This window comes from Chrysemys picta, chromosome 6, assembly GCF_011386835.1.
Source record: "Chrysemys picta bellii isolate R12L10 chromosome 6, ASM1138683v2, whole genome shotgun sequence".
In the NCBI taxonomy this organism is placed as follows: Eukaryota; Metazoa; Chordata; order Testudines; family Emydidae; genus Chrysemys; species Chrysemys picta.
The window spans coordinates 42317195-42340879 of record NC_088796.1 but is presented as its reverse complement, the minus strand read 5'-3'; the positions used below and the strand labels follow the sequence as shown (position 1 = coordinate 42340879).

Below are 23685 nucleotides of genomic sequence, written 5' to 3'. Positions count from 1 at the left end.
AGAGACCAGAGACTCCAAAACTACCTCTCTCCTGGGTTGGTTCCCCATCTGCCTTAGCATCTCCCTGGTAAGTTCCGCTTCTCCCCTCCTGAGCATGCCCTCTCCAGGTGTAAGCAATAGGCCTGCTCCAGCTGTTCATTCAAACCTTTTCATCTGAATTTCAAAGGTGCTGTCCACCTGCAGCTCCCCATTGATTTCAGTGCTGAGTATGTGGCAGTGCTCAGCACTTCTGTAAATCAGGCCTCTCGTATTGAGGAGCTTAAATAGAGATTTAGAAGCCTAATTTTAGGCATCCAGGTTTCAATATTTTAGTTCATACTAGAGCAGATTTGAACATTTGGGGGAGGGGTTCTTGCAGAAAGTGTGTGGGAGGGAAGGGGTTGCAGAAATTCAAATACCAATTTCATCCTTTCATAGACTTCCCTGACCCTCATAAATGATACAGCGCCCTTTACTGGATATAGAAGAGACATAATATCTCTGGAAAGTTAAAATAGAAGAACCCCACTCATGTTAAATTTATTGGTGAAAAACACAATCCTAAACCTCCTGATTCCTTTTTCTAGGAGACTATTTCTCACTTCTGTATCAGTCATTTGAATGACTATATTTAAAACAGGGAACTTCCCCTTTCAAGCTGTGATTGTGATTTCACCATGCTAAGCCTGAGAGGTTTATCAAACTTTTTTTTTCTTTTTCTTCCTTTGCCATTTAATTAATTTCTAGCTGACTGTTTCAGTTTATCTTGGTTTTGCTGTCCTGTTTTGCTTTCATTAAGAGAAGATAACACAAGATCATCTGAGTTTAGAAGCCATCTAATGCCTTAATGGCTTGCCAGATATATTGGTTGATTTTGATGGGGCTTTTCTGTGTTCGCTGCGAAGTATCTGAGCCTGTAGATACGATGTGCACTGAGGTGAGTGATAGTTATTTCTTTCTCTTGAGGCAAGGGTGTTATATATGTACAAAATCAATAATGAAGCTTTGGTGATTATTTGCATGCTAATATCTGATCGCTTTGAAGTGCAGGGAGATTTTTTTTTGGCTGGGGGGGTGTCCAGAAGCCTCGAACTGGGAAAGTAAGGCAGGTCTTTTCAGACACACTCTGTGATACTGCTCAGGCACTAATATGACCCTTTTATATGGGATCTTTCTGTATCTGCCAGAAACTGACAGTTTTTTATACATTTCATAATGCTTTGGACATATTGAAATCTCACATGCATGTCTACAGCAAGATATCAGAGCTGAAAAGAGAACAGGTTATAAGGGGTTTCTTTCCTACCATTTGGGTCCAAGAATTTGTATACACCAGTACAAATGGGCAAGACGATGATTCTCTTTCATGTAGTGGGCAGTTGTAGCTGAGCAGATATATGATTCCAAACCAGAGCAATAATAAAAGGAAATACCAGCCACTCCTTAGTTCTTTTTGTCTGGTCTGGTTCGTTTTAAATTAAAAGGACAGGGGAAGGGAGCAGAGAGGAAGAATGAAGGCAAGATGCTTCTCAGGGTTCTTTTAGTTGCGGGGGCGGGAGGGGGGGGTTGGGAGGGGTTGGGGGAAAGAGACTCATAGGAATTGCCCTCATATTTTATGTGCCACAGAGGCCTATAATAGATTCTTTGCTTTATTGAAGTTGTACAACTCCCATAATCCTCCTAATTGTGCAAAACTGTACCGTGAGGGGAATTTCCTCCTCTGCTCCATCTGGAGACCAGTTTCTGCCCTGAAGCGGGAGGGCTGATCGCTCTTGTAATTTTATTTGAAATGGCATAACGCAGGCACACTTCTCATTTACATCAGCAGCTAAACCTTTCTTTTCTTCCTTAAATCTTACTCAGCCATTCGCCCCAATAACAAGCTAGGGCAGCGAGTTCCACTGGTTAATTATAAAGTGCGTAAAAGCAGTGTTTTTCTCCCATCAGTCTGGAATGTATTGGTTTTTCTTAGGTCTGTATTTGACATTTCCCTTAAGTGATCATCTAGGAACTTCTAAATTAGAACTGTCTCTTGTTATTTAATTTGGGGATAGAGCACATGGGAGCTACATATTTGCTGTCACTCTACGGTTATTTTATATACTTCTTTATATCTCCCATTATTCATAACTCCTGTTTGTGGCTCTACTGTCCGTATTTGTATTACTTGCAAAATTCCTACAGAGTAAAGAAAATTTTGAGTGACCTAGGAATAATTGGACCCTCCGCTTGTAAAGAAACGGAATTATTTTGTTACAAGTCAGTTTGCATCAATAGCTTTCTGTCACAGATCCTAGTGAGCATGGCCTGTCGGCCACCCACTGGGATTGCTCTGGGGGGAATACAAGCCTTTCTGCACTGGATCTCCTGGGCTGTTAAGCTTTTAGTGCCTAGGAAATGTGGCAGAGAGGCCAAGGGAGGAACCAGTGCTATAGCCTTCCCAGGCTCAGGCTATTACCCTCTCTCAGAAATGGGGCTCCTCAGCCCACCTGCCCTAGATGCCCCCAGGACCAGCAGACTCCCAAGATACCCCAGTTACTCAAACACACCCCTCTCACAGAACTCCAACCCCAAAGGTGCGTAGCTTCCGTTCCACAGCTTACCGCTGTCAGGGGCACGCAGTAGTTGTGCAATGGTTAACATACAGAGATACACTTTGTTCAGAGTTGGTCACCTCTATGCCCTTTTACATTTATGTAAAGCACAGGAGAGTACAGACCATACAAAACAATAAGCACTGAATGTATGTCCCTGTCCAGGGGTGCTGAAACTAGGAGTGATGGCAGTGCAGACATACCCCCTGGCTTGAAGGAGTAATAACAAACAGCAAATATATGGTTTCTTCCATCAGCCTAGCTACTACTTCTTAGGAAGGTGGATTACCTGCACCAATGATGGGAGAACCCATCCTCTTGACATAGGTAGTATCTACACTGAAGTGCTGCAAAGGCACAGCTGTCCCACTGTAGCATTTTATGCGTAGACGTACCTGAAATAATCCAATAATCATTTTGGTTGTACATTGAAGCACTGCTTTTTTCAACACAAATGATTTTTAAATAACGCTTCTCCTAGTTAGTAAGCCAGTAACATTAAGAAATCTTGTGGTCCAACTGGCACATTTTGGAACCATTGCTAGTAGGGCGTATTGAGATGTGGTTAAGTAAATAAAAATAGTTCCACCTCAGAGCCTCCTGCCAGGATCTCATAGTGGCAGTCAAATCAAGATTTCCCAACATAGGGCAAGCTCCTCACCCCTGCTCCATCTCCTTTACAAAGAGGCAAAGTGGTATAAAGGCAATCTCAAATTCCAGGATCTGGCTAGGGCAGTATTCCCCCACTGCAGGAACTGGGAAAGAGTCCCTCACAAATGCTGGTTTTGTGGGCAGGAAGCCACATAGCTGGGGGCAAGAAGGCCATGTCAAAGTCAGGACTGAAGCAAGCAGTGCTGCATCCCATAAGGCAATGAACGGAGGATGCTGTAACTTAGGCCCTCAGGACTGTATAATTTATTACAGGAGTCCCAGAGCTGCCCAAGACCAGGAGGGGCACCATTGGCGGCGACTCCATTGGTGCTCCAGGGCTGGAGCACCCACTTACGGTCCCCCTATCAGCTCCTCCCCCTCATCCATTCCCAGTACTTCCCTCCTGCCTGCAGGCCCAGCAAGTCAGCACCTCCCCCTCTCTGTCAGCATCTCCTGGGGAAGAATCAGGAGTCGAGCACCCTTCAGCACTTTGAAAAGTTGGCACCTGTGGAGGGCACCTTAGGCTATGTCTAGTACCGTGGTAAGTTGACCTACGCTACGCAACTCCAGCTACGTGAATAATGTAGCTGGAGTCGACATACCTTAGGCTGAGTTACCGCTGGGGGTTGCCGGGAGAAACTTTCCTGTCGACTTACCTTACTCTTCTTGTCGGGGGTAGAGTACAGGGGTTGACTGGAGAGCAGTCGGCTCTCGATTTGGCGGGTCTTCACTAGACCTGCTAAATCAACTGCGGGTGGATCGATCTCAGAATGGCGATCCCAGCTGTAATGTAGACATACCTTAGTTTCTCCTCAGTTTTGAGTACTGTGCTGCACCTCTTAGAGACTTGTCCACTTGGGCTGGCCCAGATGTTTTGTCACCCATGGCAGAAGATGTATTTGGTACTCCCCATGCAGCTACATAAAAGGCACAAGAAAACACACACACACACACACACCAAAAAAAAAAACCAACCACTCAAAAAATGGGGATTTTTGGCACACTGAACGTTGGTGCCCTGAATGATCACCCAGCCACCCATTGCCCCCAGTTTCATAATCAAACGTAATGAAAAAAGTGTTAGTTTAGTTCTCCATTTGGCAAAATTGTGAAATTCTCAGCACCACTGCATAGCAATACAATAGTCCATAGTTTATTACACGACACCATTAAAATTATTCACTAATGCAAGGTGAAGCCCACACTCTCCTTGCATCACGCATCTATAGGCTGATCGAAAAACAGTAATGGTTTATAATTGGAAGTGTGTAGATTATCAGCTACTAATAGACTGATACCTGCTCTTAAGTCTGTCTGGCTTCTCTTGGAGTCTGGGGTTGTTACATTAGCAATAGTTTCCAATGAATGTATTACTGTCCAATAATAGAAATTCTCTATTAAAGAACAGAATACGGTTGGTCCAAATATTTTTATATCCAAAATTTCAATGAAAAACTGGGAAAAAATTAAAATGTTCACAACTTTTTCTTTCTGTTTTGGACCAGCACTTGTACAGATCTATTCTTCCTTCAAAGCTTAGCTGTGTTTTCTGTAGCAAGTTGAGAGTTATTTTCTTTAAGATTTTAGACAATGCCAGTTATATTTAATCTCACCATTTGAGAATCTGTGGAGCAGGCTGGGAAATCTTCAAAGGATTTCTTCTCTCCTTGGAGCTAATTTCAACAGTAATTAAGAGTCTTTGAGGAGACAACGTAGTCTTTCTGAAGATTCTTTTAAGAAACAAGGCCTTGTCTTACTTAAATGAAGGCTTGAAGTCCTCTGGTGAGTGGCTGCCTCTTTCCTGTGCTCTTATTCCATTGTTTCTGATTGGCAGCCATTCCTTAGGCATTGATTCCATTGCACTTGTGAATGTCAGCCTGTTTGCTAGGCGGTGATCATGGGTTTGAAGCCTGAAATAAAGTTGGACTTTTCATGCATCTCTTTTTCACACAGTCACACAGATCAGCCTACTGAGGACTGTGCTTGAGAGTGTATAACATCCTTGTGTTTTGATTGACAATATAGTCTCCTATGAAGTCAGAGGCAGGTCTGGTATATTATAATGAATCCCCCGGTTTTAACTTTGGAGAGGTGAATATATTTGCATAAGAGACAGATTATTCCATTTCCCACTTAGACTGAAAAGTCTTTAAAAGAATTTAAAAGTCTCAGTTTCTCAGATATTAATTTTTGTCCAGTTTCAGCTAACTGTGCGAAGCAGTCCCTTGCTGTGAGTATAAACACAGCTCAGTTCCTTTTTATTTGAGCAGACATTTTCTGTTATAACACAATATTTTCGCACTCTGAGCCAAGCTCTCTTTGCAAGATCTTCATAACTCCCTAGTTCTTATTTTACAGTGAGCCTTGTTACAAGACCCACGGATTATTTATTGGGGATTAATAATTCATACTGTCCTTGGTTAATGAAATACAGAATGATGTGCACTTATTATTAGCATAAAAGATCCAAGCCGGTGGTTTAAAAACTGCATTCCATGAAGTCCCAGGATTGCTTATTTCAGGTTGATATTAAGATTTCATATGTTGCCGATAGGCTCCTGTTCTGCTTTCCTGCTGCTGATCCGCCCCACTCCCACTTCCATCCTTGCAGAATCCAGCAGTTTGGGTTTTTTTAATTGAACTCAGTTTCCTCACCATTAGGCATCTGGGTTTTGGTGGATTAATAGCTCTTTCTTCACTCACTTCACTGCTATCCAGACCTTTAATCTTTAAGGGGGGATTGTTTGTTTTTAAATACAATGCTACATTAAGGTTTTTGCATTGTTCTAATTCAAGGTTTTGGAATACAGTGGGATGTGATCAAGTATTGTAAGTGCTATAAGATATGTTTTGACTGTTATGTTTTTAAATGATTTATTTCTAAGGCAGCTGCTTGGTAGAATGTGCATGTCAAAGCTTCATGTTTACATTCACAGTATGCCTGTATCTGTGTTTTTAATAATATATATATGTATATAATTTCCACAGGTTATAGCCAACAAAAGCTATAGCTGTGAAGATTTAGGACTGAGAGAGATTCCTGAAAGACTTCCAGCCACAACAGAAATCCTTGACTTCAGCTTTAATTTGCTTTCTTCCCTTCACAATTCAACCTTCAGCAAGCTAAAGAATCTGGTATATTTAGATTTAACAAGGTATTGGAAATCTTTGTCACTTCCACTGATCACAAAAGTCGTAACTTATTTTGAATCTGCCATTGCTTACATGCCCTTATTTCAACCTTTTGCAATACTAATAAAGAACTGAAGGCTTCCATAGTATACCATGGCAACCATCTTCACAGCAGAACCTTCAGAGACCCTTGCAGACAACTGTTGCATTGTCTTGCCAATTAAGAATGCCTAGCTATTTGGAAATAGCTTTTTTCTGGGCTCTCTCCTGTTAAGGCCTGGAGTTATTGGACCATTTGCAGGAATGGGTGAAACCTTCACATCCTAGTATTTATGTTAGCAGCAACAAATTTGCTGTAGGAAACATCTCCCCTGCTTTTCCATGAAAATATCATTCATGAAATGTGGGGAGAAGGAGATTCTAGCCTTGTAAGAACTACCCTTATTATAGGGATAAGATTTTGATTGTGTTGATTAGGGAAGGGAAACCTCCCTTACTTAGCAGGTCTCTGTGTGACTTTCATGAACAACGTCACAGTCAGAACCTCCACACCCAATCAGCCCTAGACAGTTTTCACTTCCCATTATGGCCTCTTTTTATCTGAGTTTAAAATATAGGGGCTTGTGAATATCAGCTATATGCTGCCAGCAAAGAATAATAGCTTTTAAGTCAAGGAAGACCATAGATCATTGGGCTTTCTTTGTATGTGAGATTGCATTTCGATTGTTGTTTTTAAATGACCATGTAATAGTGGGAAAATTTTTATCAGATTGATTAGTAACGTCATTGGATTATTCTGTTCTTTTCAAGGTGTCAAATTAACTGGGTGTACGAAGGTGCCTTTCAAAGCAATGCTTATCTGAACGTTATTGTCTTGACTGGAAATCTACTCATGTTTCTGGCTGACACAGCATTTGTTGGCCCACAGTCTCTGAAGCATCTTGTCTTAACTCAGACAGGTCTAACCAGCTTAGCATTTATTCCAATGCAGAATCTGGATCATTTAGAGACTTTTGACTTGGGCAGCAATCATATCTCCTCACTGCAGCTCCCTCCAAGCTTTCCAACCAGAAATCTCAAATACCTTGATTTTCAAATGAACAACATACAAAGAATAGCAGCAAGAGACATAGATATTCTGCTAAAGACAAAGAATTTAACTCTGATCTTGAAGGGCAATGATATTATACACATTGAAGCTGGGGCGTTCCAGTCCAACTTATTTTACAGCTTGGACTTTGGAGGTTGCATTGACATTTCTGTGGTTTTAGCAGGGATGCAGGAAACCAGAATCCATACTCTTTGGTTGGGGACATTTGAGGATGCAGAAAATGGGCTTCCCATAAACTCTACTATGCTTCTGAACCTGTGCAATATCTCTGTGGTGGATATCAGTCTGCAAAAGCGGCATTTCCTTCATTTGACTGCTGCCACATTTCAGTGTTTGAGCAAACTCCAAAGGCTAGATCTGACTCACACCTACATCAGCATGTTACCTCCTGACATCAGTGGCATGAACATGTTGGAAGAATTAATTCTCAATAGGAACGCCTTTAAGCACATGTGCAACATTAGCTCCACCGCCTTCCCCTCCCTCACCCACCTCCATATCAGAGAAAATGCTGAGAATCTGGACTTAGGCTCTGGCTGTTTAAAAACACTGTCAAAACTTCAACATCTGGATTTAAGCCACAGTTACATAGAAAATTTAGACTGCTGCAGCAACCAGCTAAAAGGCCTGAGTGGATTACAGCACCTGAATCTGAGCTACAACAAGCAGCTTCAGCTCCAAGATTTGGCCTTTAAGGAAGGTGCTAACCTGGAGCTCCTGGATTTAGCTTTTACACGTCTTCACATCAATGCTTCCCAGGGTCCTTTCCGCAATCTGCATCTCTTGCATGTCCTGAACCTTTCTTATTCCTATATCGATACCAACATTCAGCACCTTTTACAGGGGCTGCAAAACCTTTTCCTGTTGAACCTTAGGGGGAATAAGTTTCAGTCAGGGACCATTCTGAATGGAAATCTCTTTCACCAGGTACCCAGTTTAGAGGTGTTAATTTTATCATTCTGTGATCTGACAGCTATACAAAACCAAGCATTTCACACCCTCAAGAAGCTAAAGCAGGTTGACCTGAGCCACAACAAGCTTATTGCATTCAGCACAGATGCATTTTCCAATCTCAAGAGCATCTATCTCAATTTTGCCAATAATAGGATCCATATTATACCACGTGACATGTTAACTAACTTATCCGGCCAGAGTATAATCAATTTAAGTTACAATCCACTGGAATGCACCTGCTCTAATATTGGTTTAATAACTTGGTACAAGCAGAATATGGATAAAATTGAAGACCCTGAAGGGACAGTGTGTAGTGAGCCCAAAGCTCTAGCAGGTGCTAAGCTGTCCACTGTAACACTCTCCTGTGGGATCAGTGTTGCAGGAATTGTTTGCACTGTGCTGGGTTTGATAGTGCTTGTTGCTCTTATCTTGGTTTGGATCACATGCTTTTTAAAGAGAAATTACCAACAACTCTAAGTGAAAGATAGCGCCACAACAATCATTTTTAAATAAAGGAAGAAAGGACAGTTACTAGACAGATTCTGAAGAAAAGAGAATTGTTCCTACTTGTTGCTTTGTTCCTGGGCAATACGCCTTTTAACATTAGTATTGCATGCCCCGTTCACATTCTTAGCAATTGATTTAAGAAAAATTACTATGAAAAAACAAACCAGGGCCAGATCCTGTGAAGAACTTTAGCCACACAAGTAACATAGTAGGGTCCTGATCTATGACAAGGGCTCCTAGGCTCTCTGGTAATACAAATAATAATAAATAGTCCCATTGAAGACTGCCACTAGTCCTCAACTATAAGCTAGCACTGGGGCCTCAGGCAGCTGAGTGAGCTAGGGGAACGTCACCGAGGAGGAAAGGGGTGAGAAATGAAGTGGAAATACTGGTTCCCCCAAATGAATGGGCTGCTCTGAAATCAGAATTTAGAAACCGGTGCTATCTGAATGGCTGAGGCAATAGCACGGCTGGTCCTGCACACATGGTTGCTCTAAAAGAAAATTAGACTGGCCTCTTTCCTGATCATTTTTCACTGAATCACTGGGTGTAGGTGAGATGCAGGGCCTTATTTCTTGCCCCCAAAAGTGGTGGGCAAGGGCTTGTGGGGAATCAGGGGCAGCTTGTAGGGGGCAATCTGAGGAACTAGGCAGTCAGTGGCCAGAAGGGAACCTTTATCAGGGAATATCTAGGCACAATAGTTCATGTCTTGTCTACTAGCCTGTCACCCATATCTCTTCCATACAGGGGTGGCTCCAGGCACCAGCGCAGCAAGCACGTGCCTGGGGCGGCAAGCCGCGAGGGGCAGCCTGCTTGTCGCTGTGAGGGCGGCAGTCAGGCAGCCTTCAGCGGCACGCCTGCGGGAGGTCCGCTGGTCCAGCGGCTTCGGCGGCAATTTGGCGGCGGGTATGTCGAATCTGCATTACCAGCAGACCTCCCGCAGGCACGCCACCGAAAGCTGCCTGACTGCCGTGCTTGGGGCGGCAAAATACATAGAGCCACCCGTGCTTCCATATTAACTCCTCCTCCTCCCTTAGCTCCTGTCCACTTCCTTTCCCACCAATAGCCCCTCACCTTTTCCTCAATAGCTCCTGGCACCCCTTTCCACCTCTCACCCCACCATTTCCCCCCCATCAGCAGCTCAACCCCCCTGCTGCAGCCAGTTCCTCCTCTCTGCTGGGCCTGGAAAAGCAGGAGGAATAGAGCAGGCAGAGAGGCTGCAGGTACATGAGAGAGGGGACCGGTGTGTGTGTGTCACAGGACCCTTATGCATTTTGCAGTACTGAACATGTGATGATTTAATGAATAAATATTGTTTATTTTCTCCATATACTAATTGTGGAGCATTTGTAACAGGGGTCGTGACAATGAGAATGCACCTTCACAGCTGGGCTTGTACGGGGGGGAAATAACTGAGCCAACAATGCAGCTGTGATTGTGAAATGCAGTAATAATGACAGCCAGGCCAGGCATTTCCTGAAAGTTGATGGCCAGCTGTTTTCAATTCCTCCAACTGCCAGGAAGTGCCCAAAGCTGGAGGTCATTACTGTTCAAATGAGTCACTCTCCTCAGAGCAGAGAAGTCCTGTGGATCCTTATCTGTAATGCCCTTTACTGAGGGGCTAGAGAGGATTCAATCACTCACAGGTTAATTTCTCAGCCCAGCAGGAGCCCCATCCCACCTCCCGGCTCCTGCTTCCACTCCCCAGGCAAGCAGCACCCTTCCCTCTCTCTCTGAGGGGGGACCAGGGAGAGCTAAATATGTTTGCTTGTGGCTCACAGCCCCCCTAACTTCCCTGCTTCTGGCATGTTGCAGGTTCTCCCAATTCAACCTGCCTCCCGTCTACTGGTTCATGGACTGAGGGAGGGGTCAGGAATATGCAGCAAAAAGATGGGTCATGTCAAGAGGTCAGATCAAGTGAAGAGGGAGGGAGATTCCTGTGTGGGGACCATCTCCACCCAAACCTCACCTTGCCGTTCAAGCAGCCAGAAATTCTCCTTGCTCCCCAGGACCACTCCTCAGCTGAAATCACAGATATCACAGTTATATGTTGCACTTACATAACACCTTTTGTCAGAGGAACTCAGAGGTTAGTCTCATCTCCCCTTGACAGATGTATGAACGGAGGCAGAGAGGTTAAGAAACTGGCATCAGGTCACATAATGTGTCAGTGGCAGAGGTGGGGAAAGCACCCACATACCATGAATCCCAGTTTTTCTTCTCAGTTTTGGTTTCAATGCTCTGCAGTGCACTATTGTAGTGGCATGGGCAGTGGGATGGGATAGTTGCTCAAGTACCCAGGGTCCAGAGCAGGATTGTATTCAGAGCCGCTAGCCCCTCCCACTTCCTGCACCATTGAGGCTACTCTGCTATTTTTAGTGCACTAGCTTGATCAAAGCTGATTCACATACATCTACCGAGCTGGAATTTACACCTCCAACTCAAGTGTAGACATGGCCACAGAAAGAATGACAAACTAGCATACAAGAAATGAAGACCTTAGGGAATACAAGATGATATTCAGTCCAGAATCATGAATGTGTGTTTGCAACTCTTGATATTTTAAAATACGCTCCAAATATTGCAGGCATTGTACCAATTTTTCAGATGTATTAGTAAATTTGCCGCTTTTTGTACAAATTCTATTGGGTACCTAACTTTAAAATGTGCTTTCTACATTGAAAAAAGATGCATGCAAGGTTAATAAATAAAAGGATTTTTTGGGAATGGGGAGGGACATGCATGGACCCAAACTGTGGTATGTAATCTATCATTTAAATCAGCTTCTGTACCAGATGACTGTAGGATAGCTAATGTGATGCCAGTTTTTTATAAGGGCTCCAGAGGTGATCCCAGCAATTACAGATGAGTAAGCCTAACTTCAGTACCAGGCAAATTGGCTGAAACTATAGTAAAGAACAGAATTGTCAGACACATAGCTGAACATGTTTTGTTGGGGAAGAGTAAATAGGGCTTTTGTAAAGAGAAATCATACCTCACCAATCTATTAGATTTTTTTAAGGGGTCAACAAACATGTGGACAAGGGTGATCCAGTGGATACAGTGTACTTGGACTTTCAGAAAGCCTTTGACAAGGTCCCTCACCAAAGGCTCTTAAGCAAAGCAAGCAGTCATGGGATAAGAGGGAAGGTCCTCTCATGGATCAGGAACAGGTTAAAAGACAGGAAACAAAGGGTAGGAATAAATGGCCAGATTTCAGAATGGAGAGAGATAAACAGTGGTGTAGCCCATGGGTCTGTACTAGGCCCAGTCCTATTCAACATATTCATAAATGATCTGGAAAAAGGGGTAAAACGGTGAGATGGAAACATTTGCAGACAATACAAAATTACTCAAGATAGCTAAATCCAAAGCTGACTGTGAAGAGTTACAAAGGGAGCTCACAAAACTGGGTGACTGGGCAACAAAATGGCACATGAAATTCAATGTTGATAAATGCAAAGTAATGAAAATTAGAGAACAGAATTCCAACTATGCATATACAATGATGGGGTCCAAATTAACTATTACCACTCAAGAAAGTGATCTTGGAGTCATTGTGGATAGTTCTTCGAAAACATCCACTCAATGTGAAGCAGCAGTCAAAAAAGCGAACAGAATGTTAGGAATCATTAGGAAAGGGATAATACGACAGAAAATATCATAATGCCTCTATATAAATCCAGGGGATGGATCACTTGATGATTGCCTGTTCTGTTCATTCCCTCTGAAGCACTTGACATTGGCACTGTCGGAAGACAGGATACTGGGCTAGTTGGACCATTGGTCTGACTCAGCATGGCCGTTATGTTCAAACACCCCCCGCTTCTGACAGACTTGGACATGAAAATCTGTAAACACTCTGGGTCTCCCCTATTTTCTGAAAAAAACTTGGTCTTTGGTAATCATCTCTTTGATCCATTTTGCAATTTGGACTCCTCTGTTGTCACAGGAATACTCTGGCTTTGAAACAAGGCCTGAAAGCCCCATCACATGCTCCACAGAGACCGAACTAAACAGAACATTAAAACGCCGGACCTGCCCCAGGGCCTGAAAACAGAATCCTCACAGGGATGCACCTACAGAAATTCTCATTTAAAAAGGCGGATAATATTTTATGATTGCAGAGGATTATATTTCTCTTGATTTAAAAAGGGAAGATGGCTGTATTCTTATTCACACGATTATTGCATTTTGGTGGGGTTGGCTTTTATGGAGCATTGATCTCTGAAAATATATAGTGACAGTTTAATTAGTAAATGAATATATAAATTCATCATAATGTTGAGAGGTCAGACTAAGACTTGGGGGGATTTATAATCAACTTAAATTGTAAATGGGGAGTGGCTGGACTAACGTACCCCTGAAGCCATATCACCACTTCAGTATTCTTCTACCTTAGTATTTGAACGTTCACATCTTAGGCCAGATGCTTGATGGGTGGGGATCAGAGTGTTGTTGGCAGCCTTTGTGTCAGCTGTGCTGGTAAATGCCAACTATTTCCCTTTGTGGAAGTGTGGAAAAAGAAGCTAAAGGTTGTAAGCAAAATGAGATGAGATGCCTAGTAGGTTCATGTGCATTTGGATACCCTGAATGCTCATGGAGCTGACGGCTATTTTGTAGTGGGGCTGCGGTCTGTACTTCTGGTGTATGGCTCTGCAAAGTTCAGAAAACACTTAGCATTACTTAAGTGTGTTGAATTAGGGAGTTTCTGCTTTACTTTATCATAGGTTACTAAATCCAAACAGCAATAGTAAGGAGTTAATATTTATACTTGGGCCAAAGCCTGACAAGTACTAGGTGTGGCTATTAGTCTGCCCTTTGTGGCTAGAATGCAAGTTTTTGCACCAGTGCTTCCATAACAATTCAACCCAGATGTAAAGTGCCAATCCCCTCTAAGGCTGTGCATCATTCTCTTTCTGCAGAAATGTATATACATTGTATGGAGCAAAGGGTCTCAGCTGTGATGAACGGAATGTTGGATTTACTCAAAGATGCATGGGAGCTGAGTTCTCTTTGAACACTTTACACAGGGGACTTCCAGTTCAACTTCAGCTATTATTCCAGAGGCTTTTCCTTGAATGTTCCCCCTATAAAGACTAAGCTAGTTAATGTATTGAAGATCACCACTGGGTTGAAAAGTTTCCACTCATTTCGTGAGACGTACAAGATAGAAATATTATCAATGTTTTCTCTGCTTTCTCTTTTGTAGCAGGTACCAAGTTTGGCTAGTGTCAGTCTACAAAATGGAGATTCTTGTAGCTCTTTAAAATGTCTGTACTTCACATACACAGACTGACCTACAACTTCCCTCACATATTATACAGCCCCCAACCTATATAACTTAGGTCAAAAGTTATCTGACGGCATCCCTATTTTAAACAGGAAAGTCACGTTGAAAATTGCACAGTGGGCGCTTTTTGATGTTTGCTGTCAATTTCACAGTATAGCACTACCATATCTTGGTTATGATAATATAGCATGTCCACACATGAATGTGAATTGTTTTCATATATTACAAGTTGTTGCTGTCACAGGCAAGCTATCAGATGTAAAAATGTGTTATTGTGACCCAGTGAGCTGACCCTGTAATGCATATGGTATTTAAATAGACAGAAACAGCAGAACAGGCAGCCTCCATCAAAACGATGCTTGCACATAGAGTGATCTAAGACAGGAAAAACGTCTTGGAACAAATGTCTTTGCAAAGCCCCCGTTAAGCAAAGAAACTCATCAGCATAGGATTGGGCATTTGACTGGTCCACAAAGAATTCTTTGCAGCATAGTTGGAGCCAGGACCTGAGGAAGATCTCTGTGTAAGCTTGAAAGCTTGTCTCTTTACCAACAGAAGTTGGTCCAATACAAGATATCACTCCCCTTATTTGAAAAATAACTGTTCAATTGACCGGACAAATATTGGTCAAATAATGTCCAAAATGGTCAAATATTGTAAAGCACTGGTTTATTAGAACAGTAAGAGTAAGACTTTATGGTCGCCACTAGGCTTAGCCTGAGATAGATATTTGTGGCTAATTACAACAAACGTTTAACTGAGTAATTTTAACTCACAATAATGGAAACACAACGAATGAAGTGCTAGAAAAATGAAAGAATGCATGATGCAATCGAAAAGGGAGGTCGCCACCTACAGCAGGGCATTCTTGCTGGAATATTTAACAATATTTGACTGTGGCCAAATAATAGGTGGTCAACTGACATGATTTGACCTACATCAGCATATCTTTGAGAACAGTGCAAAGCAAGCCACATAAAACCCAGAAACTGCTGAACTTTCACTAGCTGGTTCAAGGCACAGCTTCCAAAACAGAATTGGTTCAATACAGTGAGCTCTGCAATTATTTATTTGTATTACCATAGCCCCAAGGAGCCTCAGTCATGGACCAGGACCCCACTGTGCTAGGTGCTGTATAAACACAGAACACAATGATGGTCCCTGTCCCAAAGACCTTACAATCTCCATGTAAGACAAGAGATAACGGTTACAAATAGGGGAGTACAAGGAAGATGACGACAATACTGGCCAGCATGACAGGCAGCATATCAGCAGCCTAATCATTATCAAATTTTTTGAAGTCATTACGGCAAAGGAGAATTTAAAGGAGGGATTTGAAGGAGGATAATGAGAAAACGTCGTGAATGTTCATGGGGGTGCAGCAGGAGAGAAAACATGAAGGTGCCTGATTGAAAATTTAACAAGTGGGCAATGGAAGCTGGCATCAATATTTTGATAGTGAATGAGAGATAAGGTAGGGTGGGGATAGACTATGAAAGGCCTTGAAATTGAAGACAAGTAGCTTATGTTTGATGCTGTAATAAATGCACTATCTGAAGGCACAGCTTCACAATAGTGTAAGGGGGAAATGGTACCTAAAAGAATGTCTAGTTGTGTAACACTGTAAACACCCAAAATCTTGTATGGCTTTCCTTTCCAGCACTCTAAGTTTCCATTTGTCTAGCATGGATTTTTCTAAAGGAGCTGGAAATATACATGCATCTTGAATAATTTGTTCTCTACAATAGCGTGCTACAAAAGTGATTGACAAACAGTGGAGTCAAAAGTGAGCAGAGCAGCGTTACAGCGTGTGAAAGCATTGTGCCAAAGTTTCCTAAACATCTCTGCTGACATACCTCAGTTGTCGCCTGCAGCTCGGCAAGTACCAACTACTCACCCCTGCCTGGGACCCAAAATTGTAGCATCAGCACTCTTATTCCAGCATGCATCACCGTGCTTTCTGCAACACTGCCTCACCTTGAAAGAGGAACTTTAGGCTCAAACCTTGCTCAGCTCCCAGAGACAAAATCTCCAATGTGAACCCCTCTGTAGCTACAGAAACCTGACCCAGTCCCCTAGGGCCAGGAGCAGAGCTAAATTTCAACTACTCACAAGTCAACTAAAACAAAAAGTCAACAAAGAAGGTAAAAAACTGAAAATGTGCAAAAATAATTTAACAAGAATTGAGTGTATAGGTCCGTCTCATCTTACGCGGGGGTTCCATTCCGCTGTTAGCGCGTAAAGCGAAAACCCACGTATAGCCAAAACCCCATTAAGTTCAATGGCGGGCGAAATCGCCCGCACTACAGGTATAGTATTAAAACTGTTGTTTTTCTCTTTTTTTGTTTTTGTTTTTGCCGACCACATAAAGTTGAAATCGCGCATGTTAAATGCGCGTAAGATGCGACAGACCTGTACCAATAGTTACAAAGGGAGCTCACAAAACTGGGTGACTGGGCAACAAAATGGCAGATGAAATTCAATGTTGATAAATGCAAAGTAATTAAAATGAGTGTGCCAGGTGCTTGGAGGGCCAGGTGGCCTAGTGGTTGGCATGCCTGACTTCTAGCCCCTTCTTTCCCTAGGTCAAGGTGCCTCAGTCTTTCAGGCAGCAGGGGTAGAGGGACCTAGGACCTCCCACTCCACCGGGTCCCAGCCCAGTCAACACAAGGGGGGCTGAACTGGGAGCACTCCAAGCAGGGAGTTTAAATCCACTGCCCTGGGCTGCTTCCGACCAGAATGTCTTCACTTTGGGGCATGGCCCTGTAGTGGGGCAGACTGCCCCACTCCCTGAGAGCGTGGGCTGCAGCAGGCCAGTGCACCTGCACAGACGGGCAGCCAATTAGAGAAGGACTTATTGGGAGCCAATCAGGGCCCAGATTGGAGGCAGCCAATCAGGGCCCAGATTGGAGGCAGCCAATCAGGGCCCAGATTGGAGGCAGCCAATCAGGGCCCAGATTGGAGGCAGCCAATCAGGGCCCAGATTGGAGGCAGCCAATCAGGGCCCAGATTGGAGGCAGCCAATCAGGGCCCAGATTGGAGGCAGCCAATCAGGGCCCAGATTGGAGGCAGCCAGTCAGGGCCAGGCTCAGCCCTATAAAAAGGCTGCTCAGGAAGGGAGCAGTCAGTCTGTCCCAGGCCTTCAACAGGGGAAGGTCAGTCTCCAGAGGTGGGAGACTAGCACTGTGGACAGCGCAGTACTGGCCGGGCTAGGGGAGCAAAAGGGAGCTCTAGCCCATAGCCTGCCAGGCTGCAGGCCCTGAAGGGAAGGGCCTAGCGGGTGCAAGGGGCCGTAGGGGAAGCGGTCCAGGGAAGCGGACAGACGAGGGGAGAGGAGGAGGACAGCAAGGATGCTGCCAGAGGGTCCCTGGGCCGGGACCCAGAGTAGAGGGCGGGCCTGGGTCCCCCCCTTCCAGTACACCCAGCCATTGGCCGTAGGGAGCGGCCATCATAGACTACACCAGATCCCTGACAAGAGGGATTAGACTTTGGGGTGTGTGGTTGGACATGGTGGCTGGGGCGTAGCGAGACTGTTGATCAACACCCCCTACCCCCTCCCAGAAGAGGGCGAGGATGGACTAAGGGCACTGGCGGAGGGCAGTGGCTTGAAAAGGACGCCGCGAGCTGGTGAGCGATGCGGGCTCAGATGCCAACTGAGGGCGAGATGATGGACGGGACACCACCAGGAGGGGGCGCTCCACTGGACAGAGCTAATTCCCAGAGACAATCAGCAGGAGGTGCCAGGTGGTGAGTCCCAACACCGTTACAGGTCCTTGTAACTCAATCCACTGGGGTGGCTTGCCTCCCGCGGCGCCATCTCATGGATCCTGGGTGGCACCCTGCTGTGGTCCCAGGCTCCTTCGGGCAGGGCAGCTGTAAGTTTGGTACAGCCAAACCCCACAATGTCTCTGGGTTGCAGTCACCCAGTTACCTCAGTTGCCAGAGACTCCTAGGTCTCCACAGTCTCCCTTGGCTGGGGGAGAGAATGTGCTCTCTGGGGATGGCCTTGGCTTCTTTCTTTCAGGCAGCTAGCTCCTGCCTCTTCACCAGTCAACCCTGAACTGGCCCAGGTGCTCTCCTTTTCTCCCCACTCCAGGCCTGGCATTGGCTGCAATTATAACGAGGCGGGGCTAGCTGGGGCCAGAGGCTCTCCTTAACCCCTGCTGGGCTGGCAAGCAGTTTCTCCACTTTATCGCATGAACAGATTTGCTCTTTCTGGGAGATCTGTGCTTCTCCAAGTACAATACAATACATGTCTTCACCACTTTACCATCTCAATCCTTTTTATTTTTATACCACCTGCTGTCATTTTTGTGTTCTCTTTTAATTTAGAATGTGAACTCTCTCTGAGCAGGGCTTTGCTTTTTTATTTGTCTCTCAAGCACCAGTCACACCTAGAAGTTACACAAATAATAAAGAACAGCAAATGTTGCTCATTACCAGGTACACAAATCCTAAATATACAGATTGGACTGCCCCTTCTGAAGGAATATTTTTATATAAACGCAGTGCATCATAAACACTGATTCTATACAGGGAAATTCAAAGTCTAAAGGTTTAGTTTTTTGGGGATTACTTAGTGAGGATATAAACCAACAGAAAGTGACATTGGATTTATCTTTCTTTATAGGATTTATTTACTTAGTAAACCTCTAATCTGATGCATCACTTGGTTTTCAGTCAGGTTTTGCTCTTTTTTTTTTTAAACACAGCTGGAGAGCTGATACACAAAGAGATGAACTGAATTGCCTGAGATGAATGATGGATTTGAACTCAGGACCATCCTGGTGTAAACAAACCTTACAGTGACTTTCAATGTAGATTTTGACATCAGTATTTAGATGGGAAAGGAACCTGAACTGCTTGTAACTAACAAGTTAAGTTTCAGGAGATTAGGCAGTAAATTGTTAGATTTAAAGTAGCACTTACCTTTACTCCACATTGAAAAACCAGCAATGCTCAGAGCAAAGTTCTTCCTAACCCATCTTTGGCTAGGAAAAAAGCTGCTGCTCTAACCAAACTGCAGACTTCCATGGCAAGATGCATGCCAATTTCTCAAGTGAATAACTTAAAAATAAACTCTTTGTTTGTGTTCATCCCTTTCTTTCCATCACCAAGCTTGTTCCTGCCTGGGACTGAACCCACCTTGACCAGTCACACTTCTGATTCTGCGCCGGCCACTCAGACCATGATACTCCCCCATCTGAATCCCTCCACTAGTTTCCTCTTGTCTTCTGCATCAAGTACAAGTTTCATGCCTACACCATCAAGCCCTTATATTACACACCATTCCTACCTGGATCTCTGCTTGTTTCTTCCTATTCCTCCCTAGCCCTGCCAGAGCCTAGCCTCCCACCTTGCTTTCCCTGTAGCCTTCTCTAGCCATCTTTGTGCTGTCATATAGGCTACCTCTTTTAACTTGACCTCTAAATTCTGGTGTCACCTAACAGCCTCCCTTCATTCAAATCCCTCAAACACATTTCTGCTGAGCCCATCAATGCAAACCTACCCACAACCTGGAAGAAATGCTGTTACGCACCCGTTAAAATGTGCAGTGTGCCCTCCTTCTGGTTATCCAGGGATGATTATCTGCTCATTTAATCACTGCCAAATTCTCTGCAGCTCCAAGTGTGACACTGCACCCACTGGCAGCCAGATCCTCCCCCTTCCCCCAGTGGCTCCCATTCCCTGGCGGCCCCGCCAATCAACTCCTACCCCTCTCTCCCTCCCAATGCCTCCCATCCACCACGATCAGTGTTGTGCAGGAGGTGCTGGGGTGGTGAGGTGGAGGAGGGGGCGAAGCGGGGGGACACACTTGGGGGAGGGGGCAGAACTGGGCAGGAAGAGGTGGGGCAGAGTGGAGGCTTGGGAGAAGGGGTGGGGCAGAATGGAGCACCCCAGGGCCCTGAGAAAGCCAGCGCCTGTGCTAAGTACTTGTTTTGAAAACACTGTGCATTTAGTACTGGTGAAAAGTGTTGAATAGAAGCTAAACTCCCCTTTCACACTTTTCCAGAGCTCCCCTGAGCAGTTGGGAGGTGGTGTGGGGTCTGTGATGCTGCACCCCATGTTCTTCATAATATTATGATATGAGTATGATATAATAACATTTTATGCAAGATAAGTCACGTGAGGTGTCACTGGAAAGGTTATGGTTTGCGGAATATAATTCCTATTTGTATGCATGTATCATTTTTTATCCGAAGTTATGAATATTGACTATGTATCTGTATTTCAAAATGTAGTTACACCTGGGCAACACCCACTAGGCAAAATGCTTTCAGTCTAGATGGCTGGCTGGGATGGGCCCATTCAGGTTAATGAGCCAATAGGCTTTAGGAGACGCTTATCTCTCACGTGGGGAACCTTCCTGAGGAAGCTACAGACAGCCTGCAAGTTATGGCTGCTGACACACTACAGGGACAAGTGACCAGTTCCCCTGGTGCTGGACTCTATCTTGAATGTATTTTTCCACTGACTGGTGTGGGAACCAAGCTTTGAAACAAAGGGTTCTCGCCATGGCTAAAGGGATTTTTAGCCTGTGAATGGAAGACCTGGGGATTCCAAGCTGTAAGCAAGGGCAGCTTGCCCCTTATGAATCTGCAGCCTGCTTGTATCATCACTTCGGGTGAGAATCTGCTCTTCATAATCCATTTATTTAGTATATTAAGCTTAGTTTGCGGTTTTTGTTTATTTGCTAGGTAAGCTGCTTTGATCTGTTTGCTGTCCCTTAAAATTTCTCTTTGTAGATAATAAACTTGCTTTTGGCTTTATCTAAAACCAGTGCATGGAAATCATAACTCAGGGGGAGAAAGCTGTTGCATATTCCTCTCCACATTGAGGGATGGGGTGAATTTTATGAGCTTACTCCATACACTTCCCTGTGCAGCGCAAGATGGTATAATTTTGGGTTTACACTGCACAGGGGGTGCGTATTTTAAGAACTGCGAGATGCCCTAGCTGAAGCCTTCCCATGCAGAGGCTGGTTAAAGAGCCTGCCTGTGTGTACTGCAGCTGGGTATGTTCCTACCTGCATGTATTCTGGTGAAAGTGCAGGCTGAAGCCTGGAGGGCTTGGCAGCTTGTCAGAGCAGTACAGTGTAGAAAGGAGCCCAGGCTGGTGGGTCATGGGGGCTCAGTGGTGCCCAGTTCCAGGTGGCACACTGCGGGGAACCTGTCACAGGGAAGGAGGAGATTCTATAGCTCAGGTTGGTTCACTTGTGTTGCCAACTCTCATGATTTCTTTCTATGATTCCCACTCTCCTCCCTCCAGCTGCTCATCTGACATTGTATGGTCCTGTCCTCCTCTGCTGGCTTGGAGCGCTGGAGACAATACTGGGAGAGGCAGAGAGCAGCCTGCTTGGCATGTGCAATTACCACCCGTGGTGGCAACAGGTCTGAACGGAAGCTTCTACACTTCTGCTTGCCCAGAGTCCAGCATGGCATTTAGTCTGGGCCATGGGAATGTAGGGGGGTGGCTAGGGAGACCATCCTAATATTAGGGGTTTTGTCTTATAGAAGATTATTACACCACCACCCTGATTTTTCACACTTGGTATCTAGTCATCCTAGGGGTGGCCTACACGTGTGTCAAGCAAGATGCTACACTTGGCAGATTTGTCTAAGAGCTGTAGATCAGCGCCTAGCTTCCTATGTATTTTGTACAGTGCTGGTTTAACCAATAATTGTATCGCTGTAACAACACTGACACCTGGTTCTGTAGGGGGGAAACAACTGAAGAAACAATGCAGTTCTGATTTGTGAATAGCAGCAACAATGAGGTTCAGGCATTTCCTGACAATTGATGATCAGCTGTGTTCAAGTCACCTAACTGCTAGGTAGTGTCCAAACCTGGAGACTATCACTGTCTCAATGAACCACTCTCCTTGGAGCAACAAAGATTAGTGTATCCTTGTCCGTAATGCCCTTTGCTGAGGGGCTGGACAGGACTCAATCACTCCCAGGTTAAGGACGCAGCCCAGCAGGAGCCCCACCCACTTTCCACTTCTCCTACAAACAGTAGCCTTCTCTCTCTCGCGCTAAGGATACTCCCGCATGGCTCACAGCCCCTCAGTCTCTCTACTTCTGTTCTCATTCTCATAATAAAAGAATCAGGGGACATTCAATGAAATTAAAAGATGGGAAGCTCAATAAACACCACAAGAGAATACTTTTGCACACAGTCTATGATTCAGCTGTGGCACACACTGCCACAGGAAATTATTGACGCCAAGAACTTAAGATTCAAAAAGGGATTGCCTATTTACACAGACATCAGGTATAGCCAGAGTTACTGTAATTAATGACAATAAAATTTTGGAAGGGATATTGAAACTTGTGCTTCAGGGCTTGCTCCAGTCTCTACTAGAGGTCAGGATGAGAACATATACCACCTGTATGCAGTGGAGGGTTCTTACACCTTCAATTGAAGCATCTGTTCCTGGCCACTGTCAAGAGACAGGACACTGGACTATGTAGACCTTGGGTCAGGATCCAGTACACTAATTCATTCTTATGTTCCATAAAGGTTCTTCCAATTTGACTAGCCTCCCACCTCCAGTTCATGAAATGGTGGGGAGGGGCTAGAAACATGCAGCCAAAAGAGATGGATCATGTCAAGAGGTCAGGAAAAAGGAGGAGGAAGGGTGATTCCTGTGTGGGAAATCCTCCAGAAACCTGACCTTGCCATTCAGCATAACTTCTGTTGCTCAGGGGTGGGAATAAATCAGCACCCTGGGCAATGTAGGTACACCAACAAGGTTGGGTCAGCACCATGTTGGTGGGAGAGCTTCTCCTGCTGATATAGCTTCTACCACTAATGGGGACTGGAGTAGTTAAGCCGACAGGAGAGCTCTCTCCCGTCAGTTTAGAGCAGCTACATTAGAGTGCTCCCTAGAGTAGCCGTTCCCTTAGTAATCCTTCCTCCTCCGCAGCTGAATCCTCATGGATATTGCAGTTACACTTAGCCCTTATCTAGCACTTTCATCAGAGGAACTTTGCAAAGGTGGGTTAGTATTTAATACAACGTTGCCAACTCTTGCCACTGGAAAATCATCAGTCCGACCCCCCAAAATAATGAGACTGGTTTAAAAATCATGAAGATTTTTTTTTTTAAATGAAATGTGGGTTCTCTTTATTTCCCTTCAGGTTTCTAAGCCTTTAAGGTGCTCTCAGGTCACAATTTTCAACGTTTCCTCTGCAACCAGGCAGGCCAGAAACTTACCTTTCTTGTACAGCTGGAGATGGGGCAGGCTCACAGCAGCGGGAGCCCCTGCCGTCTGGGGCTGGTGGACAGCAGGAGCCTCTCCTTGCAGCAGCTGGGACTGCTGCCACCAGCCCGTCCCACGAGGAGGGGCTCCTGCTGTCAGCCCCAGGGCTGGCCGAGAGCGGGAACCCCGGCCACCTGGGGCACATTGACAGTGGGAGCTCCATCAGACTGGGGCTGGCTGAGAGCGGGAGAGAAAACAA

The 23685-nt window shown here is 44.8% G+C and overlaps 1 protein-coding gene across 1 annotated transcript; it reads left to right on the top strand.

Annotated features, from left to right (window-relative positions):
• The first annotated feature begins 630 nt into the window (after nucleotides 1–630).
• On the top strand, nucleotides 631–10256 carry CD180 (CD180 molecule). The gene is made up of 3 exons (XM_005301021.4): nucleotides 631–916; nucleotides 6213–6379; nucleotides 7167–10256. The coding sequence occupies exons 1-3, from the start codon at nucleotides 827–829 to the stop codon at nucleotides 8896–8898; spliced, it is 1989 nt and encodes a 662-aa protein (XP_005301078.2). The 5' UTR covers nucleotides 631–826; the 3' UTR covers nucleotides 8899–10256.
• Nucleotides 10257–23685: the final 13429 nt, after the last annotated feature.

What these genes read in the sequence shown, in the direction of transcription:
- CD180 (XM_005301021.4), top strand. Translation starts at nt 827, where the DNA reads ATGGCTTGCCAGATATATTGGTTGATTTTGATGGGGCTTTTCTGTGTT. An exon ending in TAGATACGATGTGCACTGAG is followed by an intron (nt 917 to 6,212) that starts GTGAGTGATAGT and finishes TAATTTCCACAG; the next exon opens with GTTATAGCCAACAAAAGCTA. An exon ending in GTATATTTAGATTTAACAAG is followed by an intron (nt 6,380 to 7,166) that starts GTATTGGAAATC and finishes GTTCTTTTCAAG; the next exon opens with GTGTCAAATTAACTGGGTGT.